General features: G+C 36.5%; 1 protein-coding gene across 4 annotated transcripts in view; it reads left to right on the top strand.

The window, feature by feature from the left end:
• Positions 1–25,793, top strand: part of SBF2 (SET binding factor 2) — a 465,356-nt gene that overhangs the window by 280,373 nt on the left and 159,190 nt on the right. For all 4 annotated transcript variants that reach the window (XM_032640039.1, XM_032640040.1, XM_032640038.1 and 1 more), the window contains 3 exons: positions 4,493–4,697; positions 10,141–10,250; positions 11,620–11,769. In XM_032640039.1, coding sequence (XP_032495930.1) covers positions 4,493–4,697; positions 10,141–10,250; positions 11,620–11,769 — 465 coding nt within the window. The remainder of the gene's footprint in view (positions 1–4,492; positions 4,698–10,140; positions 10,251–11,619; positions 11,770–25,793) is intronic.

The raw sequence follows: 25,793 nt of genomic DNA, 5'->3' as shown, positions 1-25,793 counted from the left end.
TATAGCATGTTTCCAAGAACATGCAGAGTTCAACGAGCCTTAAAATGTCTCTCATTTCTGCTATCTTCTCAGAAGTCATTGTGTGACTAAGGTGGGTGTGAGGTGGTGAGTGTGGTCCTTTATATTTACCATACTGCCCGCTAGAGGGCAGCAGCGTACAAATACGGCCGCCAGAAAACCAAATAGTACTAGATGTTGGAGCATGAGCCTTTTTTGAATTTTCTAAACACAGCTGAATATATTATCATTTAGTAACTTTAGTCCATAATCTGAATTTTTATGAAGACTATCTGTACAGCTAAAGGATAGCCTCAGCTTTGAACTTTGTTTTAAAATCAGTTTTTAGAATGCTTATTATTCTGAATTGTATATGGATTTGGTTCACAATATTTCAAATTGCTTATGAGAAAAAAATACTATTAGTGACAAATAGCTATATCTTTTCTTTAATAAGTGATTTTTATTTAAACCCTCATTGAGTACTATTATTGTTGTCATTGTTAAAATATAAGTAGCTGGTGATGTGATGGGAACCCTGGGAGAAAGAGGTGGTTTTAGTTTCAGAGGCATGGTGTCATGCCATAGAATATGCAGTAACTAAACATTTTTCAAATGAATATACTCTAAACTTTTGGAAAGAGCTTTCAGATTTATTCTGGGGAAGTGTGTGTGTGTGTGTGTGTGTGTGTGTTGTAAAGCTTTCCTATAACAACTTGTTCCACCCTCACAAGAACCTTGTGAAGTAGGTACTATATTATTATCTTCCTTACAGATGAGGAAACTAAAACCCAAGTGGTAAGAGAATTGATACTGCACCGGGTCATGCTACTAGTGAGTGGCTAAGCTAGGATTTGACCCAGACAGTCTGATATCAGAGACCATGAGCTAAAAATACTTTGTTGTATTACCTTCTCTCATTGAATTGTCTGACTTTTCCTTCTGAATTATAGTGCTTCCTGTCTCTATCACATTTTCAAGCCCCTGCTTCTGGGCTTCTCTATTCCATTAGCCCTTTAACCCTTCAGTGATACCAGTTACTATACTGTATTAATTATTAAAAGGTTTGCATAAATTTTGATATCTGGAAAGTTTGACTTCTCTATTTACTCTTCTTCAGAATTGCCTTGACTATTTTTGGATCTTTGATCTTCCTTATAAAGTTTAGGATGAATCCATAATATTACAGAATTTTGATTAGAAGCAATCAATATGTGTATCTTTATTTTTCTAAACCACCTTAAGTCATTTTTGGAGCAAGAGAGAAGAATACATAGTAAGAGAGAAAATATACTAGAAAAGATACTGGCATCACTAAGAAGATTTCTACTTTTATTTTTCCATTTTTTAAAATTTGTTTTAATGAATATTATTTATATCATAGGAAGTATATTTAAAGTTTCTATTTTATTATAAAGAAAATAAGTATAGATAGAAATGGAAGTAGTGAAGAATGTACTTTAAATGATTCAACCTCAAAATCCACATGAATTACCTCCCCCTCCTGAAAGAAATATCTGCCCAATGGGTATTAGGAAGTTGATATTTATAACTTTTGAGAAGACGAGGTATCTTAGATATTGTGCCTAAAAAACAGAGAAAAAACATGCTGCTTTTGGAAAAGGGCAGTTTCAGAAACTCTGGACTAGTGATATTGGTGTTAATCCAGGGGTAATTTTAGAACAGTTTTTTCAACATATAGTTTAGAAAGTGGTTATTGTGAAGACTTGGCATAGGAATTTACTTATTTTTTCCTGTCTTTGCTGACGATATAAGGGGAAAATACAAAGTGTGTATGAGGGCTACTTTGGCAAGAACAAGTTTTCAATCTGATTTCACCTTCTCAGGAACCTTTTAAGAAAAGCGTAAGTACAGGCATACCTCAGAGACATTGTGGGTTCAGTTCCAGACCACTGCAGTAAAGCGAATATCACAATAAAGTGACTCACACGATTTTTTTGGTTTCTCAATGCATATAAAAGTTGTGTTTACACTGTACTGTAGTCTGTTAATTGTGTAATAATAGTATTTGTGTCTAAATAAACAATGTACATGCCTTAATTTAAAAATACTTTTTTGCTAAAAAATGCTAACCATCATCTGAGCCTTCAGCAAGTCATAATCTTTTTGTAATAATAACATCAAAGATCCCTGACCACATATCACCATAACAAATATAATAATGATGAAAATGTTTGAAATATTGTTAGAATTACCAAAACATGACATAGAGACACAAAGTTAGCAAATACTGTTGGAAAAAATGGTGCCAGTACTCTTGTTCGACACAGGATTGCCACAGACCTTCAATTTGTAAAAAACCTAGTATCTACGAAGCACAGTAAAGTGAAGTGCAATAAAACAAGGTATACCTGTATATACTTAGGCAAAGTTATTTATCCAGCATCACATAATGAGCAGAGCAAAAACTAGAACCCAGGCTTTTGACACTTAAAGGAGTATTATTTCCATTGTATTGCTGAGATATGCTCCCTATATCATCTGCTGTGGTCCAACCTTTCCTTTTCTGGGTCTGGGTCAAATAACCAAAAAGAATTGTGGGGAGCAGCTCTGGTAGATGATGAGAGTTGGCCATTTTAACTGTCCAGAGAATGTATAGGGCAGTATTGAGCCTAATGTACAACGTGAATAACACAGGTTCAGGAGGAAAAAGAAATTTTCTGGTTGCAAAGAATAATAAATGCAAGAATTGGTCTAAGAATGATTGTATAGCAGCCTTCTTTTTTTTTTTTTTTTGGTGGTGTGCGGGCTTCTCACTGTTGTGGCCTCTCCCGTTACGGAGCACAGGCTCCGGACACACAGGCTCAGCGGCTCCGCGGCATGTGGGATCCTCCCGGACCAGGGCACGAACCCGTGTCCCCTGCATCAGCAGGCAGACTCTGAACCACTGCGCCACCAGGGAAGCCCCTATAGCAGCATTCTTTAGAGAACTTTGTAAAAAGGATGGATTCCACTCTGCCCGTAGTATTTGAAATATAATTCTACTTAAGTAGTAGCTGGATAAAAGTCCATGCCAGCCCTAAGGGTCTATGAAAATATTAGCTGACACAATTAATTTAATTACTGCAATTCTGATATGTGTTCAACATTGTGTCCCACTCATTAGCATACAGTAGGAAGTAGTTTAGGGTGCCTGCTATGTGCCAGGCAGTTTCTAGATGCAATATGTATACAGCAGAGGATAAAAAAATAGTTTATAATTGATCAAAATGTCTGTCCTCTTGAGTTTCGTTTTAATGAGGAAAGGACAGACAATAAACAAGTTAAATAGAATTTGTAGTATGTGAGAAGGTGACAAGGAAAATATAGTAAGGGGGATAGGAATTGTGTTGGGGGGTGTCATTTTAGATAGGGTGGCCACGAAAGGTGGCATTTGAGCAAAGACATGCAGGGAAAGAGAGAGGGTGCTGTACAAATTGGTGGGAGACAGGCATTCCAGGCAGAGGGAACAGTTAAGTGTAAAGACTTCGAGGCAGGAATTAGAAGGCCTGTGTAGCAGGAGCAGAATGAATGAAGGAAACAGTAGTAGGGCACAGTCATATAGAGAAGCCAGAACTTGTAAATTTTTGTAAGAACTTTTGGTTTTACTCTGAATGAGATGAAGAGCTATTTGAATGAACAGAGTAGTTAGGTGATGATTTGACATTTTAACTAGATCACTCTGTCTGCGGTGTTAAAAATAGAGTGAGGGTAGGAGCAAAGGGTGGAGCAGGGAGACTGGTTAAGAGAATGTTCTGTAGCAACATGAGAGATATTGGCTTGAACCAAGGTGTATTGAAAAGTGGTCAGGTTATAAATGTATTTTAAAGGCAAAGTGTAAAAGGTTTGCAGAGGACTGGATAATTCGGTATTAGAGAAAGGCATTAATGATTAAGCTTTTCACTGGAGTGATTGGAAAAAATAAATATGCCATTTACTGAAGTGGGGAAGACTGTAGAAAGCAGATTTGGAGGAGGTGAATATTGAGTGCTCCATTTTGGACATATATTTACAATGTTATTTTAAATCCAAATGGAAACACTATGTGCAGGTGGTTGAATATACAGGTATGGAGTTCAGGAGGAAGCTCATTTGGAGATAAAAATTTGTGAATCATTGGTGATTTATGGTTTAAAGATAAGAGACTGGAAGTTATCACCAAGAAAGTAAGTGTAAATAGAAAAGTGGCCCATGATCTGAGCCCTGGGGTATTCACATAGTTAAGAGATTAGGGAGATAAAAAATAAACAAAGATGTAACAAGAAGACCTAGAAACCAAGTGAAGAAAGTGTTCCTTGAAGAGGAAAAAGAGTGATCAGCTGTATCAGATGCTGCTGGTAAATCATGTAAGAAGTAAGATTCCAATACTCTATATTTTATGGCATATATTTGAATGTATGTACAGTGTCTCATCTCTCTGATTTCAGTTTCTGGCTGACAATCTGCCATTGTTCTTTTAACTTTGGAATCATTTTACGTATGTTTCATATCGCAGGAAAATCCAAACCCTCATATGGCGTTTCAGAAAGTTCCACGTCCAACAGAAGGATCCCACTTGCGAGTTCATATTCTTCCTTTCCCAAAGATTAATGAAACTCGGGTACAGGAATTAATACAGGAAAATCTTGCCAAGAACCAGAATGCACCTCCTGCTTCAAGAGTGGAAAAGAAATGTGTTGTGCCCGCAGGTCCACCTGTTGGTATGTATTTGTCCATTTATTTGTTTTAAAACTAAACCTTTTGAGGACTTCCCTGGTGGTCCAGTGGTAAAGAATCCACCTTCCAATGCAGAGGACGTGGGTTCGATCCCTGGTCGCAGAACTGGGATCCCACATGTCACGGGGGAGCTAAGCCCGTGCGCCACAACTACTGAGCTCACGTGCCTGAGTGAGAGAGCCCAAGTGCCGCAAACTACAGAGCCCACGCGCTCTGGAACCCCTGTGCCACAACTACAGAGCCCACGCAACCTGGAGCCTGTGTGCGACAACTAGAGAGAGAAAACCTGAATGCTACAACTAGAGAGAAGCCCGTGCACTGCAACGAAGAGCCTGCGCGCCGCATTGAAAGATTCCGCATGCCTCAACGAAGATCCCGTGTGCTGCCACTAAGACCCGACACAACCAAAAGTAAATAAAAATAAATAAATCTAAAAAGGAAAAAAGTAAACCTTTTATCAAGATATAAGACACAAAAACAGAAGTGCACGGCTTGATGAGTTTTCACAAAGTGAACAAATTCGTGCAACCAGAATCAGCACTATCAATACCTAGAAACACTTTTCCATTCAGTACCCCTCACAGGGTAACGATTAGCCTAATGGCTCCCACTGTGGAATCTTCTCTTTTTAAAAAATAGCTATATTGAGATGTAATTCACATACCATAAAATTCACCCATTTAAAGTGTGCAATTCAGGATTTCCCTGGTGGCGCAATGGTTAAGAATCCGCCTGCCAGTGCAGGGGACACGGGTTTGAGCCCTGGTCCGGGAAGATCCCACATGCCGTGGAGCAGCTAAGCCTGTGCGCCACAACTACTGAGCCTGCGCTCTAGAGCCGATGAGCCACAACTACTGAAGCCCACGTGCCTAGAGCCTGTGCTCAGCAACAAGAGAAGCCACCGCAATGAGAAGCCTGCACACCACAACTAGAGAAAGCCCGTGCGCAGCAGCAAAGACCCAACGCAGCCAAGAAAAAAAAAAGTGTGCAATTCAGTGGTTTTTAGTGTCTTCACAGAGTGCATTTTCACTAATTTCAAACATTTTCATTCCTCCAAATAGAAACACCCATACCCATTAGCAGTTACTCCCCACCCCACCCCCAAAACCACTCCTTCCCCAGCTTTAGGCGGTAATCTACTTCCTGTCTTTATAGATTTGCCTATTTTGGATATTTTATATAAATGGAATTGTACAATATGTGATCTTTTGTGATTGGCTTCTTTCATGTAGCATAATATTTTCAAGGTTCATCCATGTAGCATATATAGTACTTCATTGCTTTTTGTGGCTGAATAATATTCCATTGTATGGGTGTGTATCACATTTTGTTATCCATATATCAGTTGATGGACATTTGGGTTGTTTCTTCTTTTTGGCTACTAATAATAGTGCTGCTGTGAGCGTTCATGTGTAAGTTTTTGTGTGGACATATGTTTTCAGTTCTCTCAGGTATATATCTAGGAGTGGAATTGTCAGGTTATATGATAAGCCTGTGTTTAATGTTTTGAGGAGCTGCCAGCCTATCTTCCAAAACAACCACACTGTTTTACATTCCTACCAGCAATGTATGGCATTCTGGTTTCTCCACATCTACTAATGTAGAGTATCTTCTCATGTGCTTATTGGCCATTTTTATATCTTTTCTGGAAAAGAAGTGTCTCTGTTCAGATCCTTTGCCCATTTTTTTTTTTTTTTTTTTTGTGGTACGCGGGCCTCTCACTGTTGTGGCCTCTCCCGTTGCGGAGCACAGGCTCTGGACGCGCAGGCTCAGCGGCCATGGCTCACGGGCCCAGACACTCCGCGGCATGTGGGATCTTCCTGGACCAGGGCACAAACCCGTGTCCCCTGCATTGGCAGGCGGACTCTCAACCACTGCACCACCAGGGAAGCCCCCCTTTGCCCATTTTTAAATTGAGCTATTTGTCTTTTTGTTTGAGAAGTCTCTGTATGTTCTGTATACAAGTCCCTTATGAAACATGTTAATTTGCAAATATTTTTTCCCATTCTGTGCATTGTCTTTTTTTTTTTTTTTTTTTTTTTTACTGATTTTTATCTCTTCTTTTTCTTCAGCTATTGCGGGAGATGTGTTAAAGTCTCCCATGATAAGTAATAGAATTGTCTACTTCTCATTTTAGTTCTGTCCATTTTTTCTTTATGTATTTTGAAATTGATTTATTATATGCAAATATATTTACAAATATTATAGCATCCTGGTGATTGATCCCTTTATCATTATGGAATGTCCTTCTTTGTCTCTAGTAACACTTCTTGGCATAAAGTGTACTTTGAGTTTTATACGGCTAGACCAGCCTTCCTTTGGTTAGTGTTTGTATGGTTTATCATTTTTTATTTTTTTATTTTCAAATTCTGGGTCCTTATAATTAAGGTATGCCTCTTTTAAGCAGCATGTGGGGTTTTTTTTTCGCCAGTTTGACTATTGTAGTATATTACTTGTATTTAGCTCATTTATATAAATATAATTACTCATACAGTAATGGCTTTAATATAATTTACTGGGTTGTTTTTTCTATTTGATCCTCTTGTTTTACATTTTCCCCTGCTTTCTTTCATTCTTTTCGATTAATAAATTATTTTTTATTCCATAATTCATATCTGTTAACTTGTTATTTATATACGTTTACTGTTCTTTTAGAGGTTTACTTCAGTACTATAGCATACATCCACTTTTGTCTGTTCAGCTCTCACCAGAAACTTTGCTGGTCAACCTGGCCATCTGCCAGAATCAAGCCCAGATTCTCAGCTTCCTGTCTGTACTCAATATTGGCAAATCTCTTAGGGAAAAAGTGGATGTACTTGTTAACTTACCTCTTTGGTCTTTTCCTTTCTCTGGAATTTTAAGTCCTCTAATCCATGTGTTTCTGTAGCACTCTGATATATTTAAATAGATGGCTTTTGCATTTTATCTTACTTTTATAATTGTTCCTGGTGGGAGTTTTAGTTTGTTACAAACTGTTCCATCATACTTAGAAGTGAGTGTAATTTTATTATTAAAATTCCGGGATAATAATGTATTAATTATGTTAATTATTTATTAATTATTTATGTTGTTTATGTTGTAATGTTAATAATGTATGTATCTTAACATTTATGTTATATAGTAATGTTAATATTACTTATTATTTATTATTTACTTAATAATGTTAATTTGTTATTATTTCCCTAAGTAGTAACAGCTTTTACTTAAGTGTTGATTGTACTTTCACATAGAGAAGAGAATGGAGGAGAAGTAGACATGTTAGGGTAGTTATTTTTTGAAGGGTTTGGTCATTTAACTTTAATATCCATGAGCTAGTTGAATGCTTTCTTTAAATACCCACATGAACAGATTAGAAGTTGGTTTAAATTTTAATTTGCTTGAATTGTAGCCTTGTCTCAATATTGTTTTTGTATAATCTCTTTACTTTCATTTTCAATCAGCATCAAATTCTTCTTTTAGATGCATATGGAATGTTTCATTGTAGTCAGTGAGAGTTACACATGACTCAGTATTTGTCCCTGCATGTACTTCCTGTAAAACCAGAATGAATGAATGAATGAATGAGTGAAAGACGAATACAGGGACCTCTGTCCAAGTTTCTGGTTCATTTGAGTTGATCAGAATTAGGATTTCCCTTGTATTAAAATTAAAAGGTATGAATGTTTCATTTTACATGATACCCATTTAATCTGAATGTAGAATTGCTCTGTCACTTTAAGAGCCATTCACATTTTGAGAGGTTAATTAGTTTCCAGCTATTCCTCAGAGGGACCAGAGTGTTGATGAATACTATTCAAATGCTATTTCAAATGCTAGAAATAGCATTTGAAAGCCAAAGCCTTGGGAAGGAAGCCCTGGGGAGGTCAAATACCCATAAACCAGAGTTGTTATCAAATGTTAGAAAGCTAGTATTAGAATGCCACAACTGGGGATTTGGCCAATGCCTGATACATCAGTAACTCTAAGTGAAGAACTTTCTTCTGGGAATGAACTAAGTCATAGTCTCCAAAGGAAAATAATAATTCCCAGATGGTAAACAGATTCATTATAAGAAAATGTGGGGTTTTTAATGGTTCATCCTAAAGAAAATTTAAAATGCTGCTAAAAAGATTTTAGAATTAAAATTTTATAAACATAGGTTAAAGATGTTACTCTCTCAATAAAGCATGTGGTCTTATTTGGAGACTAAGAAGTTTTCTACTCTAAATATAGATCAATTTCAATTTCAGTCTATGCCACTCACCTACACATGTGGGAAACACCAGAGTGCAAAATTAAGAATGCACATTTCAGACAGAAAAGTCATATGAAATGATCTATTTTACAGTCATGGTCATTAATGTTAATCTTACATGATTTTAAGTGATTTCAAGAAAACTACAGTAAAAACCAAGTAAGATTGATTTCCTGATTCTGATAAAGCACTATAGTTATGTAAGATATCACCATGGGGGAAGGTGATTAAGTGCATGGATCTTCTCTGTACTAATTTGCAACTTTTTGTAAGCTTATAATTATTTCAAGATTTTTAAAAGTTTAAAAAATTATTTGAAGGATATAAAATTTCTTATTGATGAAATGAAAGGAATGCTAAGAGTAAGATATGGTGGTCTTTCTTGTTAGGTAAGAGCAGCCATAAAATATAAGGCTTAAGAATTATTGATACTGCCTCATTTGTACAAATTATATAGTGTAGTTCTTTGTGAAATTATACTTTTTATTTGACAAATACTGCTTTAATTTATATCTTTCTAATATTCTTTTAATAAGTTAAATTTATTTTAAGTAATTTAAGGCTATGTAGTGCACTAGAATTATCCAACCTTGTAAAGTTGACAGGTACTAAGTTCACAGAACTGAGAAGTGACTCTCCCAAATTTTTATAGTGATTCTTTGGCCATGATCATTTTTCTTTGTGTGCAGTGCTTCTTCAGGTCACCTGTACTCAGATTTGTAGAACCTAATTTTTTGTGGTATGTGGTTTTTCTTTGGTAATAGGTTAGAAGTATCAACTTCTTTGTCTGTTAGTAGTCAGTCCTCTTACATATGAGTGTTTGCTATTTTTGTCATGCTCTTGTACCCAAAATATTTTTTATCTGTTTGTTTACAATTAAAGGAAAAATTACCTTTGCTTAAAAAAATTTACTGAGCAATGTAAATATGAATTAATTTGCCTAAGAGTTAAGTACAGTGTTAGAATCTATCCTGTGAAATTATCCTAAATAACCCATTGACTAGCCTGCCACTTCACAACCTAAAAATGTAATCAAAGTGAGGAAATGAAATACTTCCAGTGTCATGTAACAAGGGAAAAAAACGCTTAAGTGTTGGTCATGTAAACAGAGTCATAAACTGTAAACAGTAATATTCCCCTTTTGTAATTGCTGAAGGAGTTTAATTTGTGTTTTCCTTATACTCCTTTACTAGTTTCAATAATGGATAAGGTGACAACAGTTTTCAACAGTGCACAGAGATTGGAAGTTGTTAGAAACTGCATCTCATTCATATTTGAAAATAAAACATTGGAGACTGAAAAGGTAATAAAATGCCATCTTTCCCAAGTAAGCATTCATCACATCCCTTTCAGATTTCTTTGTTTAGCTTGCCTACTGACTGCTTCTCTGATTCAATCCCTTTTCCTTATAAAGTATCCTTTCATTGTTTTGATCATTTTAAATGAACAGTGTCTAAGATTTAAATTCTTAGCCAAGCCTAATTATATGGCAACCAGAGAAGTATTGATAGTCATTTTCCCCCCCTGGAACTTTTAAACATTGTTCATTAATTCTATTTTGGCATATTACTTAGAAACTTAACATCTAAAATATAATTTTATTTATTACAAAGAATCTAGTTAGAACAAGTAATGAATTGTAAAAATTGTGGTATTCATTTAAATATGCCTTGTTAAAACACATTTTCTTGCCTTCTTTAATGAAACATACTAAACATATGTAACCTTTCCTTAGTGACTCGTCATAATTCTGAACATTTATTACAAGGCGCTAGTAAAACATGTAAAATGAAGTTTTTATCCTTGCGCTAAATGACCTCAAGCCTCTTTATATTTTGAGTTTTTCTGGTATCCATTTTTTTCTTATGGTTGAAGTGTTACCGACTTTCTTTTGCTTCTCTTGCTTTCAGCTTTCACAGCCTGTTTCCTGTACCCGTTGTAGCAATATTAGGTCCCCCTGCTCTCAGTCTTCTTCCCTTCCTTTTTATTTGCCCCTTTGTTCTCATTTTAGGTTTTCAAAGTTAAATTATTACTTTATGTAAAGTAAATTAATTCAGCTCTAAAGGTGAAATGGAAGAGGCGTTCTTGTGGGTGATGAAGTGAAAGAATTTTAGTACATACACCTAGAGATTTCTGTTTGTTGCTCTGAGTTTTTTTCCTTCTTAATTATGCTTTTGAAATAAGAAGAGATTGCAGAATTTTCCAGTCATAAATTAAAACTGAGTAGTGATTAAGTTGCTAATCACTTGAAAAGTATAAAATCACCCATGATTCTTGTCATTTTAATTTTTCCTTCTGTTCTTGCCATGGAGATGTGACCAGTTATTGCAAGAACGTGTCTAAGTGTCTGTGGTTTTGACTCATAATCTGAAGCAACAGTTACTTTGGTGACCACAATTTTGATGAGTTTTTTTTAATGAAGTTTAATGTTTTTTAAATGTATCACATAAACTAGTCCTACTTATTTTCATGCTGCCTTACAAATTGAAAAATCACTATAAATCCATCTGTTTACAGTTGTCCTTAACAGTACATCAACTCTTTTTAGCAGTTTAATTCTACTAATAACTCTGTTAAATGGTTTATAGGATACACGTGAGTTTTCAGCATGATTGAAAGTTACTTTTTTTCCAGTGGTACCTTTTGTTCATGTCTTCCTCTCTTGTCCTCAGACCCTTCCTGCTGCACTGAGAGCCCTTAAAGGAAAGGCAGCAAGACAGTGTCTCACTGATGAGCTGGGTTTACATGTTCAGCAAAACCGGGCAATATTAGACCATCAACAGTTCGACTACATAATAAGGATGATGAATTGTACTCTACAGGTAACTTTTAGTTCTTTCAGATTATCCTTCTTATTTGAGAATACTTTTTATTTTTCCAGGTGATTCAGTAATTACCAATATATCAGGTTCTTGAGCCTTCTGCACCTAATAGGATGAAGAGCCAATATCCATACCATTTCTGTCAGAAACACTTATGTATTACTTGGCATAAATATTAAGAGTTTTTTATTCTTTCTTTGTTTTTTCTTGAAAAATATTAGGTTATTTTACTAGTTCCATAAGCAAGCTTTCTGAAAATGAAAAGTCATCTTTAAAACATTCAGTTATATATTACTTAATGTCTGTATTCATGTCAGCCCTTTTCAGTCAGTTTTCAGTTGTACTATTAAAGCAGAGGGCAATGAATGGTGGGTAATCCAAATGATAAATGAATTACTCAGTTAAGTGTTTACTAAGTACTTTGTGTGGGTAAAGCACAAAAAAAAAATATTTCCAGTTGGCTTCAACATACATGTATTATCTTACAGAGATAAACTTCCCACACAATAATGAGGACACAGTTTAGGAGAAGCAAATAATCTGATTTCCCTATCCTGTCCCTGTGACATTGGCATCGTATTCTTTGTAGGTGATGCAAAAATTCTTTCTTAAACTTTTTGCACAAAGAGAAAAATGTGATTAAATATTAAGATTTCAGAGACTATCTGTTGGTCTCCAGAGAGAAGGAGTAAAATGCATGTTAAATTCTGGTAGATTGGAAAGTGAGATTTACAGGGTATAATTAATAATAACATTTGTGGATGAAAGAAGGCCTAAAGAAGTGGAAAGATATACCATGTTCATGGATTGGAAGACTCAGTATTATAAAGATATGAGTTCTCCCCAAAATAATCTATAGAGTTACTGCAATTCCCATCAGAATCCCAACAGAAAGAGCAAAAGTCTGAGAATTACCAACATGCTCCTAAAACAAACGGCAAAGCCTGGGAATTGGCCTTGTCACATATCAAAAATTAGTTTAAAAGAAGACACACAAATGGCCAAAAGGTAAGTGAAAATGTGCTCCATGTCACTACTCATCGGGAAAATGCAAATCAAAATTACAACGAGATACCACCTCTCGTCTGTTAGAAAGGCTATTATCAAAGACACAGGGGATAATAAGTATTGGCAAGGATATGGAGAAAAAGGAACCCTTGTGCACTGTCAGTAGGACTGTAAATTGGTGTAACCACTATAAAAAATAGTATGGAGATTCCTCAAAAAATTAAAAATAGAACCATACCATATGATCCAGCAGTTCCACTCTGGGTATATCCAAAGGAAATGAAAACAGGCTATTGAAGAAGTATCTGCACTCCCATGTTCACTGCAGCATTAGTCACAATAGCCAAGATGTGGAAATAACCTAAATGTCTATCAGTGGATACATGGATACATGGATAAAGAAGATGTGGTATATATACACAGTACAGTGGAATATTATTCAGCCATGAGAAAGAAGGAAATTCTACCACTTGCAATAACGTGGATGAACCCTGAAGGCATTCTGCCAAGTGAAATAAGCCAGACAGAGAAAGACAAATGCTGCATGGTATTATATGTGGAACCTTAAAAAACAAAAAAGGTCAGACTCTTAGAAACAGAGTAGAAAATGGTTGCCAGGGGCTGAGAGGTGGAAGAAATAGAAAGAGGTCGATAAGTGGTACAAACTTTTAGCTATAAAATGAATAAGGCCTGAGGATCCAAGGTACAACATGGGGACTACAATTGGTAACACTTTATTATATAACTGAAATTGCTAAAAGAGTTGAACTTAAATGTTTTCACCAAAAAAAAAAAGACAGATAAATGTGTAAGGAGAGGTGTTATTTAACTGAGTTGTGGGAATCCTTTCACGATGTATACATATATCAAATCACCTCAGTGCACACTTTAAATATCTTACCATTTTATTTGTCAGTTATACCTCAATAACACTTAAGAAATTTTTTTAATTAGTTTAAGATTGTTGTAATTAAGACAGTGTGTGGCACAATCATAAACAAATTGGCCAGTAGAGCAGAATTTAGAGTTTATAAACAGATGTACACATGTTTGGAAATGTGATTTATGACAGAGTTGGTGTTTCAGATTAGTGACAAAGAGGTAAAAAATTCAATAACTAGTACTGGGACAGTTGGGTGACCATGTACACATAATGAACTATGTACAGGAAAAATGTACCGATACCTCACACTATACACTAAAATCAGTTTTATGTGGATTAAATATTAATACTTAAATATGAAAAGCCAACCTATATAGTCTTTCAAAGAGAATAAATGGCATAGCCTTATGACTTTGGGGGAGGGGAAGATTTGTTAAACACGGTAAAAATAGTGCCAATCTTAAAAGAAAATATTGTTATATACCACTTTTACCTCAGTTAGAAAGCAGAGATTGGTAAATTTGACTACATTAAAATTAGAACTTCTGTTCATCAAAAGATACCATAAAGAGAATGAAAATGTAAACTTCAGAGTGAGAGATGCTTGCAGAGCATATGACTACCAACTGATTAGTACTCAGATTATAAAAGCTCCTACAAATCAATAAAAAGACAACCCAAATTTTAAATGGGCAAAAGACTTAAAGTATCCCAGAGGAAAGGAAATCCACTTGGATAATTAGTGTATAAATAAAATGACATTTTTTAAAAAGATGATCTATGTCAATAACTGGAAAAATATAAATTAAAACCACAATGAGATAGCATTTTACATCCACTGTTTTGTAATAATTGTATAATTGGATAATATTAAGTATTGGTGAAGTTATCGAACAAATGGAGCATGTAAACTCTGCTTGTTAGAGTGTAAAATGGTACAAAGATTTTCTTGTAAAGCTGAATATGAACATATTCTGTGACCCAGTGATTCTACTCTTAGAGGAGATCTTACCCACATACACCAAGAGATATGCACAAAAATGTTCATAGGAACATTGTTTGAAATAGCAGGAAACTGGAAACAACTCATATGCCAACCAGCAGTAGAATGTATAGATAAATTGTGCTATTTTCTTATGTTAGAATATTATTTAGCAGAGATAATGAATGAATTGCAGCTATAAGGAATAATGTGGATGAATCTTAAGATAATTTTGTGCAAAAATAAAAAGGCAATTCAATTACAATATGCTTTCATTCATATAAAATTCAAAGCATGTAATATATTATTTAGAGATATTTAAGTTAGGGATAGAATATATGTGTTAAAACTAAAAAGAAAAGCAATGTGTACATATATTAAATCATCACATTGTATACTACAATTTTATCTGTCAAATGTACCTCAATAAAACTGGGAATAAAGAAAATCAAGGGATAATAAGCAAAATATTGAAGAAAATTACCTCCGGGAGACAGAGAGGAAGGACATGAACATAGAGATCTTCAAAGGTAATGGTAATACTCTATTTCTTAAACTGTGTATATGGGTGTTAATTGTATCGTTATTATTTATAATCTTATAACTTATACACATTAATGTCTTAGGGTACTACTGTTACATATTTTTGCAGGGCATATTTATCTTTTCGGTACGCGGGCCTCTCACTGTTGTGGCCTCTCCTGTTGCGGAACACAGTCTCCGGACGCGCAGGCTCAGCGGCCCTGGCTCACGGGCCCAGCCGCTCTGCGGCATGTGGGATCTTCCCGGACAGGGGCCATCAGCAGGCGGACTCTCAACCACTGCGCCGCCAGGGAAGCCCGGGTATATTTATCTTTAAAAACCCATTTCAAGTGATACCTTTCTCAGAAATTCTAACTTAAAATCTAGCATCAAAAAGGTAATCTTGGGGCTTCCCTGGCGGCGCAGTGGTTGAGAGTCCGCCTGCCGATGCAAGGGACGTGGGTTCGTGCCCTGGTCCGGGAAGATCCCATGTGCCACGGAGCGGCTGGGCCCGTGAGCCATGGCCGCTGAGCCTGAGCGTCCGGAGACTGTGCTCCGCAACAGGAGAGGCTACAACGAGAGGCCCGCGTACCGCAAAAAAAAAAAAAAAAATGTAATCTTGTTTAAGCAAATTGGCACGATAGGAGGTGATTCACCTTTACTGGAAATACATTCTTACTTTAGAGCATAAGAGGCTAGCTGTAATAGTTTATAATAGCAAAAATTGAAAGCATCCTAAATGTTTACCATTTGGATTTTGATTAATCTAATTATGGTAGAACTCTTCTTCAGAATACTGTTCAGTTACTAAATAGAAAGAGGTAGCTCTATAATATGTACAGCTATAATATGTAGCTCTATAATATGTACCCATATGAAAAAACTTCTGTTATGTATTGCCAGGTGGGCAAAAGGAAGTTACATAAAGTAGATACAATTCTATTTTTGACCTAAAATTACATATATGTATGTATGTATATCATGGTAAAAATCTGGAAGGATATTTACACTAAATCCTTAATAATGGTTATCTCTGGCATAGATAGAAGAGTTTTGACTTCCATTTAAACTTTTCTCTGCTTGAAACACACACATACATACAAGCATAATTAAGTTATATAAAACATATAACAAGCATATTTTATAACTTAAAAAATGATTCTCATTTTTGTAGGAAGTAAATTATCAAACATTTATGAGAAGAATAAGACATAATAAATCTACCCTAAAAAAACTCATGTCTTTTGCTACTTTTGTTACTTTCTTACAGTTACTTTGGTACTGTCATTATAGAGAACAAAGGAATTTGATTAATAGATCAAGGTCACCAGAAGCTATAAAGTTAGGTAATTTCCTGATTCCCTATAACTGGTGATAAAACTACAAAAACTGTTTTAGGGAGCTTTTTTCCATTTGTACTTTATGTGCTGTAATTAACTGAAGAACTAATTTATAAGGCTTTCTCTAAACTTAATTTTAGCATATACTAATTAGTAATTACTTATAGAATAGCCAGGTACCCTTGGGTTACAAAAATACTCCTTTTCATTTGAATAATCATATTCTAGGGGTAAAAAGCTTGCATTTTTTTGTTGATGTTGTTTCCAGATACACCTGTACTGATGAACACTTAATATTTTTGAATTAACTATTTCATAAATACATTAAAATATATCCTGTCTTTCTTCCAGCATATGCTGTTGTTTAACATTATAGAGAGGCTCTTTTCAGTTATAAATGGGTTCACATGTGATACTCTTATTTTAATGGGTTATTTATTACCAACTTGGGATTTATTAATATTTATATTCTTGTTGCAACAATGTTACTTGTGGGGATTTAACATGACATTCTGAACATTTTTTACAAAAGCATAGAATTTCAAGGCAGAGAGGCCAAACATCTGTGTTGGTGTTTTAAGATAGAAACATTAAATGAACCAATTTTTAGGTAGTGATTCAGAAATTTTAGTAATTTTTGTTCTTCGTGATCTTGAAGTTTTTCTGTCTTTTCTGTCCTCAAGGGAAAATTAAATGGAACATGAGTACTGCCAAGGGGTTATTTTGTTTATCAGGTTATTTCACTGCCAAGATGATTTTTTAAAGGACTGGTTTATAGAGATTATAGATTATTCCTATGTATCTTCTCATCTCAAACAACTGATCGTATTTTAGTTGTTTTTTATAACTGAGATTACTAGAAATCTCTTCAAAAATATCATGGCCTTAACTCTTTTCATTTTAGCAGATCTATGATTTTTGTGTCAAGATCTTAGCTAAGATCTTTTCACAGTAAATTATAATTTAAAAACCCAGTAAAGTCCTCTATTTCCAGCATTATAATAAACTGCATGTTATGAGGGACCCTCTCACTAATGTAGAAATAGATCTTAGAAAATTGAAACAATAACAAAAATACCCCATGATTTTGATATATAGTTTTTCCCAAGGAGAAAAGGAAATCTATAATAGGCCCCTCCTCTACTCTCAAGAAAAGGGCAAATAGGAAAAACCAAATTCTGAGCTATTAGCAGGTAGGGAAAGCAGATTTGTGAGCACAATTAAGTCAACTTCTGTAAAGAGAGCTGGTTGAACCTGAGAGCTTTATTTACATCAGGTTAGGACACTGGAAGAGGAATAAAATAATCCCTCTTCAGCGGCATGCCCCTCACCCTTGCCTCCAGAAGAAGCAATTATAAATCCTTTCTAGAATAATGCAGCCACAATTTAGGCAGTCAGGATTCCCACAGATAAAATTCAGTAAGATATGAACTCACAATTTTTAAATGACCAAATACCAAAGAAATGAGCCAATATGAAATAGTGTCAACAGAAACAACCAACAGCAGATTGAGACTCCCAAAGGCTTTATATATTGGAATTATTCAGTATGAACATATAATAATTAAAATACTTAAATAAATAAAGGATCGAATACAAAATAAGCAAATAACAAGAAACTAACAAAAATGGCCAGGTAATTTTAGATTATATAATCAGTAAAGTAAAAACTCAAAGGATAGGGAAAACCCAATATTGTTAAGATGTCAGTTCTCCACAAATCAATCTGTAGCCTGAATGAAATCCCAATAAAAACTGCAGCAGAATTTTTTCTAGAAATTGACAGGATAATTGTAAAATGTATGTGGAAATGCAGAGGACTTAGAATGGCCAAAGCAATCTCGAAAAAGAACAAATTTGGAGGACTTAACACTACCAGATTTCAAGATTTACTGTTAACCCACAGTAATCAAGACAGTGTGATACTGACATATCAAATAGATCAGTGGAAAAGAGCACTCAGAAATAGACCTGCGTTTATGGCATTTTTGACAAAGGCACCAAAGCAATCCAATAGGGAGAAGAAAGTTTTTTCCACAAATAGTGCTGAAATAACTGAATATATCCATATGGAAAAAAAGTGAACCAATATCTCTACCTCACATCAAACACAAGGATTAACTTGAGGTAGAGCACAGACATAAACATACAATATAAAACAATAAAGCTTTTAGGGGAAAGCATGGAATAGAGTCATGACTTGGGAATGAGCAACAGTTTCTCTTTTTTTTAATAATTGAATCTTTATTGCCACTTACATTCTTTATAACTGGCAACAGTTTCTCGGGTCACAAAAAGTGATAACCAAAAAAAAAAAAAGGTCACTGTACTTTATCAAAATTAAAACTTACGCTTTTCAGAAGACAGCATTAAGAAAATGAATAGTTAAGACTAGGAAAAAATATTCCCAAAATGTAAACGTGACAAAGAACTGATGTCATGTTTATATAAAGAACTCCTACAACTTAATAAGGTGAAGCCAAACCAGTTTTTGAAAATGGACAGTTTGAACAGGCACTTCACAAAATAAGATATGTGAATGGTCAGTAAAAACATGAAGAACTGCTCAGTATCAGTCATCTGGGAAATGCAAATTAAAACCATTATGAGATACTACTATATAACCACCAGTATGGCTAAAGTTGGAAAGACTGACAATACCAAATGTTGACAGAGTTGTAAAGTACTTGGAATTCTCAGCTTTTATTGTTGAGAATGTAAACTGTTACAATCACTTTAGAAAAAAGACTGGGAGATTCTTGTAAAACTAAGCATATACCTAGCCTATGATCCAATAATTTCACTCCTGGGTCTTAACTTAAATAAATTAAAACAGGGCTTCCCTGGTGGCGCAGTGGTTGAGAGTCTGCCTGCCGATGCGGGGGACACGGGTTCGTGCCCCGGTCCGGGAAGATCCCACATGCCGTGGAGCGGCTGGGCCCGTGAGCCATGGCCACTGAGCCTGCACGTCCAGAGCCTGTGCTCCACAACGGGAGAGGCCACAACAGTGAGAGGCCCACGTACAGAAGGAAAAAAAAAAAAAAAAAAATTAAAACATATGACTATAAAAAGACTTATACAAAAGTATTCATAGGAACTTTATTCATAATAGCCTAAAACTTGAATCAGCCCAGGTGCCCATCAATCAGAGAATGCTTTTTTCTTTAACTGCCATATATCCATACAGTGTAATACTAATCGGCGATAAAAAAAAAAAACAGGCTAGGGGCTTCCCTGATGGCGCAGTGGTTGACAGTCTGCCTGCCAATGCAGGGGACACGGGTTCATGCCCTGGTCTAGGAAGATCCCACATGCCGCGGAGCGGCTAGGCCCATGAGCCATGGCCACTGAGTCTGCGCGTCCGGAGCCTGTGCTCCGCAACGGGAGAGGCCACAACAGTGAGAGGCCCGTGTACCACACACACACACAAAAAAAAAACAGGCTAATGATACGCGCAACCACATAGATATATCTCAAAGACATTATGGCATATTTGTCAAAACCCAGTGAACACTAAAAGTTTGTGCATTTTATTGTATGTAAATTATACGGCAAAAGAAGAACCTATAAACAAATATTGACCTCTAATGATATGCATGCTAAAGTACTTGGGGGAAGTATAACTGATGTCTGCGATTTACTTTGAAATGCACTAAAAATAAGATGGGTTAAAGGATAGGTAGATGAATAGCTAAATGATAAAGCAAGCGTAGTAAAATGTTAATGACAGTCTAGGTGGTTAGTATACAGGTGTTCACTGTAAAATTCTTTCAATTTTGATATATATTTGAAATTATTTGGGTAAAATAAGTAAACAAAGAAATAAGTACATAATTACAAAAAGCTCATTGGATGGGTTAAACATCACACTAAATGCAGTGAGAGACTTGTAGTGAACTGGAATACAGATCTGAAGCAATTACACATAGTGGAGCAGAGAGAGACAAGAAGATGGAGAATATGGAAGAGAAGTTAAGATACATGGAGGATATAATGAGATGGTCTAACACAGTGCTATTCAAAGTAGTAGTCTGTGACAAGGTAAGGAACTTGTGCCAGAATGTGAATCAGTGGCTTTCTCTTCATTGAGAAAGTCTTGCTTAAATAAATAAATACATACATGCATAATTAAGCAAGCAAGCTGCTCAACAGTGGGCTTACTATGACTTCAACTGGCAGTGGTCAGTATCTCCAAAAGTAACTAAGGGTCCTCCTGCCTTATTAAAGAGGATAGGCTTCACAGTCAAGCCTCAGATTTTGTCAAGGCTGAAAATTCTAGTTACCAACAAAATTGTTTTATAAAATTCCATTGGTTACTGGATAAATTCTTATATTGGGCATCTTAGGCTAAGGGCTCTGAATAATATAGGAAACCACATAGAGGTTTAAAAGTATGAGAAAAATGGCTTATCTTCTGGAACCCCAAACTTTCCACAATCTACAAGTTTTTAAGGACACTCAAGCACTGCTGATGACCAGTCCTATGTAAGAGGTAGCAAATTTGAGAATTTTGTTAAGTGCTATGTTCTGAATGTGTCCTCCCAGATTCATATGTTGGAAACCTAGTGCCCAAGGTGATGGTATTAGGGATTAGGTCATGAAGGTAAAGACATCACAAACTAGATTAATGCCCTTTCAAAAGAAAACCAGCAGAGCTCCCCAGCCCCTTCCACTGTGTAAAGATATAACAAGAAGTCTGCAACCCTGAAGAGGGCCCTCACTCAACCATGCTGGCACTCTGACCTTGAATATACACACCACATCTTTATCCATTCATCTGTTAATGGACATTTAGGTTGCTTCCATGTTTTGGCTACTGTAAATAGTGCTGCTATGAACATTGGGGTGCGTGTATCTTTTCAAATTAGAGTTTTCATCTCTTCCGGATATATGCCCAGGAGTGGGATGGCTGGATCATCTGGTAGTTGTATTTTAGTTTTTTAAGGGACCTCCATACTGTTTTCTGTAGTGGCTGCACCAATTTACATTCCCACCAGTAGTGTAGGAGGGTTCCCTTTTCTCCACACCCTTTGTAGACTTTTTGATGATGACCATTCTGATCGGTGTGAGGTGGTACCTCATTGTAGTTTTGATTTGCCTTTCTCTAATAATTAGTGATGTTGAGCATCTTTTCATGTGCCTGTTGGCCATCTGTCTGACTTCTTTGGAGACGTCTATTTAGTTCTTCTGCACATTTTTTGGTTGGGTTGTTTCTTTGATATTGAATTGTATGAGCTCTTTGTTGTTTTTTTTTTTGGCGGTACACGGGCCTCTCACTGCTGTGGCCTTTCCCGTTGCGGAGCACAGGCTCCGGACGTGCAGACTCAGTGGCCATGGCTCACAGGCCCAGCTGCTCCGCGGCATGTGGGATCTTCCCAGACCGGGGCACAAACCCGTGTCCCCTGCATCAGCAGGCGGACTCTCAACCACTGTGCCACCAGGGAAGCCCTCTTTGTATATTTTGGCAATTAAGAATGAAATATTGCCATTTGCAGTAACATGTGGACCTAGAGATTGTCATACTAAGTGAAATAAGTCAGAGAAGGACAAATACTATATGATATCACTTATATGTGGAATCTAAAAAATAATACAAATAAACTTACTTACAAAACAGAAACAGACTCACAGACATAGAAAACAAACTTAGGGTTACCAAAGGGGAAGGAGGGAGGGATAAATAAGGAGTATGAGATAGCAGATATACAATACTACATAGAAAATAGATAAATAACAAGGATTTACTGTATAGCACAGGGAACTATATTCGATATCTTATAATAACCTATAATGGAAAAGAATCTGAGAAAGAAAAAAAAATATATATATATATATTAAACTGTATCACTTTGCTGTGTTCGTGAAACTAACATAATATTGTAAGTCAACTGTACTTCAGTTTTTTAAAGAAGAGTATATTAATCAGTAGAATACATCTTTTGCTTGAGCAGGGTATGTATTTTACTCCTCTCCTCCTTCTCCTCCTCCAGACATTTACTGATTTCTATCAGGTACTAGACATACTGAGATGATTAAGATATCATTTTGGTTCTTAAGGAGTTCACAGTCTAGAAGGAAAAACTCACAGGTAAACCGGTATTTATAATATAGTGGAATATGCACTGATAGAGGTGTGTGAAAAAGTGCTATGAATGCTGTTACGGGTTACTGGGTTTAGAGTGGGAAGGAGGTGGTCACAGAGGGCACTTGTCAGACAAGGATTGGGAGGGAGAGTGTTCCAAATAGACGAAGTTGCTAGTAGAAAAAAGTATGGACAGCACCTGTGTTTTTGAAAATTAAAAATATTTCCATGTTGCCAGGTGTAATATAGAAAGGTGGTGGGAGATGAGATTAGTAGATAGAGTAACTTCTGGTTAAAGTGAACATTGAATACATACATTTAACCTCAGCTACTACCCCAAAACCCTAAAACAAAAGTAAAGAGTTTTTTTAATGTGTAAACCCACAGGCAAAACAGGATAGGAGACAACAGCAACAACATTTTAGAAACTAGAAAGCTGATGGATGATTGCCTTTACTTAGCAGCCCAAAGAAAGACTTCTCCTAACTAACATTTGTACAAGCCTTAAAGCACCCCAGTTTGTGGAACTGCAAAGGGCTCAGGAATTAGAGATATCAAGTTATTGCTGAAAGCAGGAGGTTAAGATGGAGCTAAAACATTAAAAAGAGAATTAGTTGAAAGTCTCCTTAAGATGCAGTTGGAGTCCCGTCTCAGATCTTTTCCAGTTCTGTTAACAGCCAGCTGCCTCTCCTTTACCCTGGCAGAGTATTCGAGGTTGGTTGGTTGGTTTGTGTGTTTATTTTTGAGAGAGAGAGACAGAGCGTGAACAGGCCAGGGAAACACTATGTCTGGCTGAGGGAAATACTGTTTTGCTGCAAACATGGGAGTAAAGTGAGTGTCAGATATTAAGAATACCAGTCAACAACCTTCCCCCTTCAGCTCCTAGAACTCTGGCAACCTTCCCTCAAGCAGGACATTGGAAGACAGCTCTCTGAGAAATGTGACCAGCCAAAGAGGAAAAGATTTTACTAAAAATACTGAGATAAGAGTTTCTTAACGGAACAGCTCAACCAGGTCATGCTATAATGAAGCTCTCAGTCAACAAGCTTCACCATGGACACGTTCTTTTTCTTTTATCATTCTTTGGTTTACCTCTTGCGAAGGATGACCTAAGCAGAAGGGGTCAGTTAAACAAAGTCAGTTCCTACTCCCCACCATTGTTCCTCAACTCTGCTTTCATTCTCCACGCTCCTTGTAAGAGAACCGTCTAGTCAGCATCCATAATTATTCTGTCCTTTTCCTTCTTGGGTACCTCTATTCCTCTGACTGCCTCAGACAACCTCAGCTTTCTTTTGGCTTTGAAACAGGGTCATCCACAATCACTACTACCCTCTGGAAATAGGCTCAAAGAAATTAATTTTCTCAAATCACACAGCTTGTAATTTGAAAGGTGAGTCCTAAATCTAATTTTTTTTTTTTATTCTTGACTTTAAGTCACTGATATACTGTGTTCTTCAAAAACTGTGGCAGAGCTTCCCTGGTGGTGCAGTGGTTGAGAGTCCACCTGTCAATGCACGGGACGCGGGTTTGTGCCCCTGTCTGGGAGGATCCCACGTGCCACAGAGCGGCTGGGCCCATGAGCCTTGGCCGCTGGGCCTGCGCTTCCGGAGCCTGTGCTCCGCAACGGGAGAGGCCACAACAGTGAGAGGCCCGTGTACCAAAAAAAAACAAAAAACAAAACAAAAAACTGTGGCAATAGGTGCTATATAGCTAAATTTAAGTTTAGATCAGGAACTTAAATTCTGGAAACTTGTGGATCTTTATTTTTATTTTTTCCTAAATAGCAATTGCTATTGAAAAACCCCAACCTTAACTGAGTGAAAACAGACCTTGTTTTTATTGTTCATCATTGTATACCCAACATCCAGCACAGTACCTGGCACATAGAAAGTATTCAGATATTATTTGAATACATGAATGATTACATAATTTCATGGAAGTGGTAATTATTGAAATAAGAGTCTACTTTTCTAAGTTACTTATTAAGGAACTAACTTGGTTGTCAACACTTTGAATTTCACATATAGGAGAAAATTCATTAAGAAGTTAGCTGTTCTAACATCTGTAAGGTTTAGGCCAAATCTTTGGCTATCACCAACTCAACCAATGAGAACTCATTGATAAATCTAGTGGAAACTCTTCAGTTCTTATTTATTTATTTGTTTGTTTGTTTGTTTATTGACACATGGTAGATTTGATGATGACCACTGGCCACTTCTGTGCAAAACCCTCTTCCCTTGTCTTTTTTTTGCGTTATGCCGGCCTCTCACTGTTGTGGCCTCTCCCGTTGCGGACGCACAGGCTCAGCGGCCATGGCTCACGGGCCCAGCCGCTCCACGGCATGTGGGATCTTCCCGGACCGGGGCACAAACCTGTGTCCCCTGCATCGGCAGGCGGACTCTCAACCACTGCGCCACCAGGGAAGCCCCCCTCTTCCCTTATCTTTGATGATACCATTTCTCCTGACTTTCTAATTCTTTTGAATCTCTTTTTCAGTCTTTTTGGTAAGCCTTCTTATCCCCCATCCTGCAAGTCGTGATGTTTATTTTAAAATCTTAAATGTTTATCTTAAATCTTAAACCTTCTCCCAGTCTAAGATTCTACCTAGGCAATCTTATTCATCCCCATTACTGTCTTCTACGTAATCCTTCCAAATCTTCCTCCAGAACTGAATATCTTGCTGGTTGCTCTCCATCTTTACTTGAATGTCCCAAAGCTGTTTAGATGTTATGTTCCAAACTGAAATAATCACCTTTTATCCCCATTTTCAGCCACCATCCACAACCTCTTCCTCCTGAGTTTCCTGGTTTAACAAATGGCACCAAATAAGCCTAAAACATGAAATTAGTCTCTTAGCCTTATCCTCACGTCTAATCAGCCACTGAGTCCTATAGAGTCTGCGTTCCTATGTCTCTTTCCTGATGTCTCTCAACTCCCATCCACTTTTCTCTGTCCTTAAATTCCAATATCCTGATTTAAGTCACCAACGTTTCTTACCTCTTTTACTGCAGCAACTTCTTAACTGGTCTCCCCACCTCTCTCCTGACCCATCCCCTTACTTTATCTGTTTCCTTGCTTTACAAAAGTGATATTTCTACAATTCAGGTTGGATCTCATCACTTCCCAACTTAAAATCCTTTCCCCGTGCCCTCAAAGTAAATTCTGATCATATCTTTGTTCCTTCCTACCTCTACAGCCTCATTTTTC

The sequence above is a fragment of the Phocoena sinus genome, chromosome 8, assembly GCF_008692025.1.
Source record: "Phocoena sinus isolate mPhoSin1 chromosome 8, mPhoSin1.pri, whole genome shotgun sequence".
Classification (NCBI taxonomy): Eukaryota; Metazoa; Chordata; class Mammalia; order Artiodactyla; family Phocoenidae; genus Phocoena; species Phocoena sinus.
The sequence above is the reverse complement of the archived record's forward strand: the minus strand, read 5'-3'. Positions and strand labels throughout refer to the sequence as shown.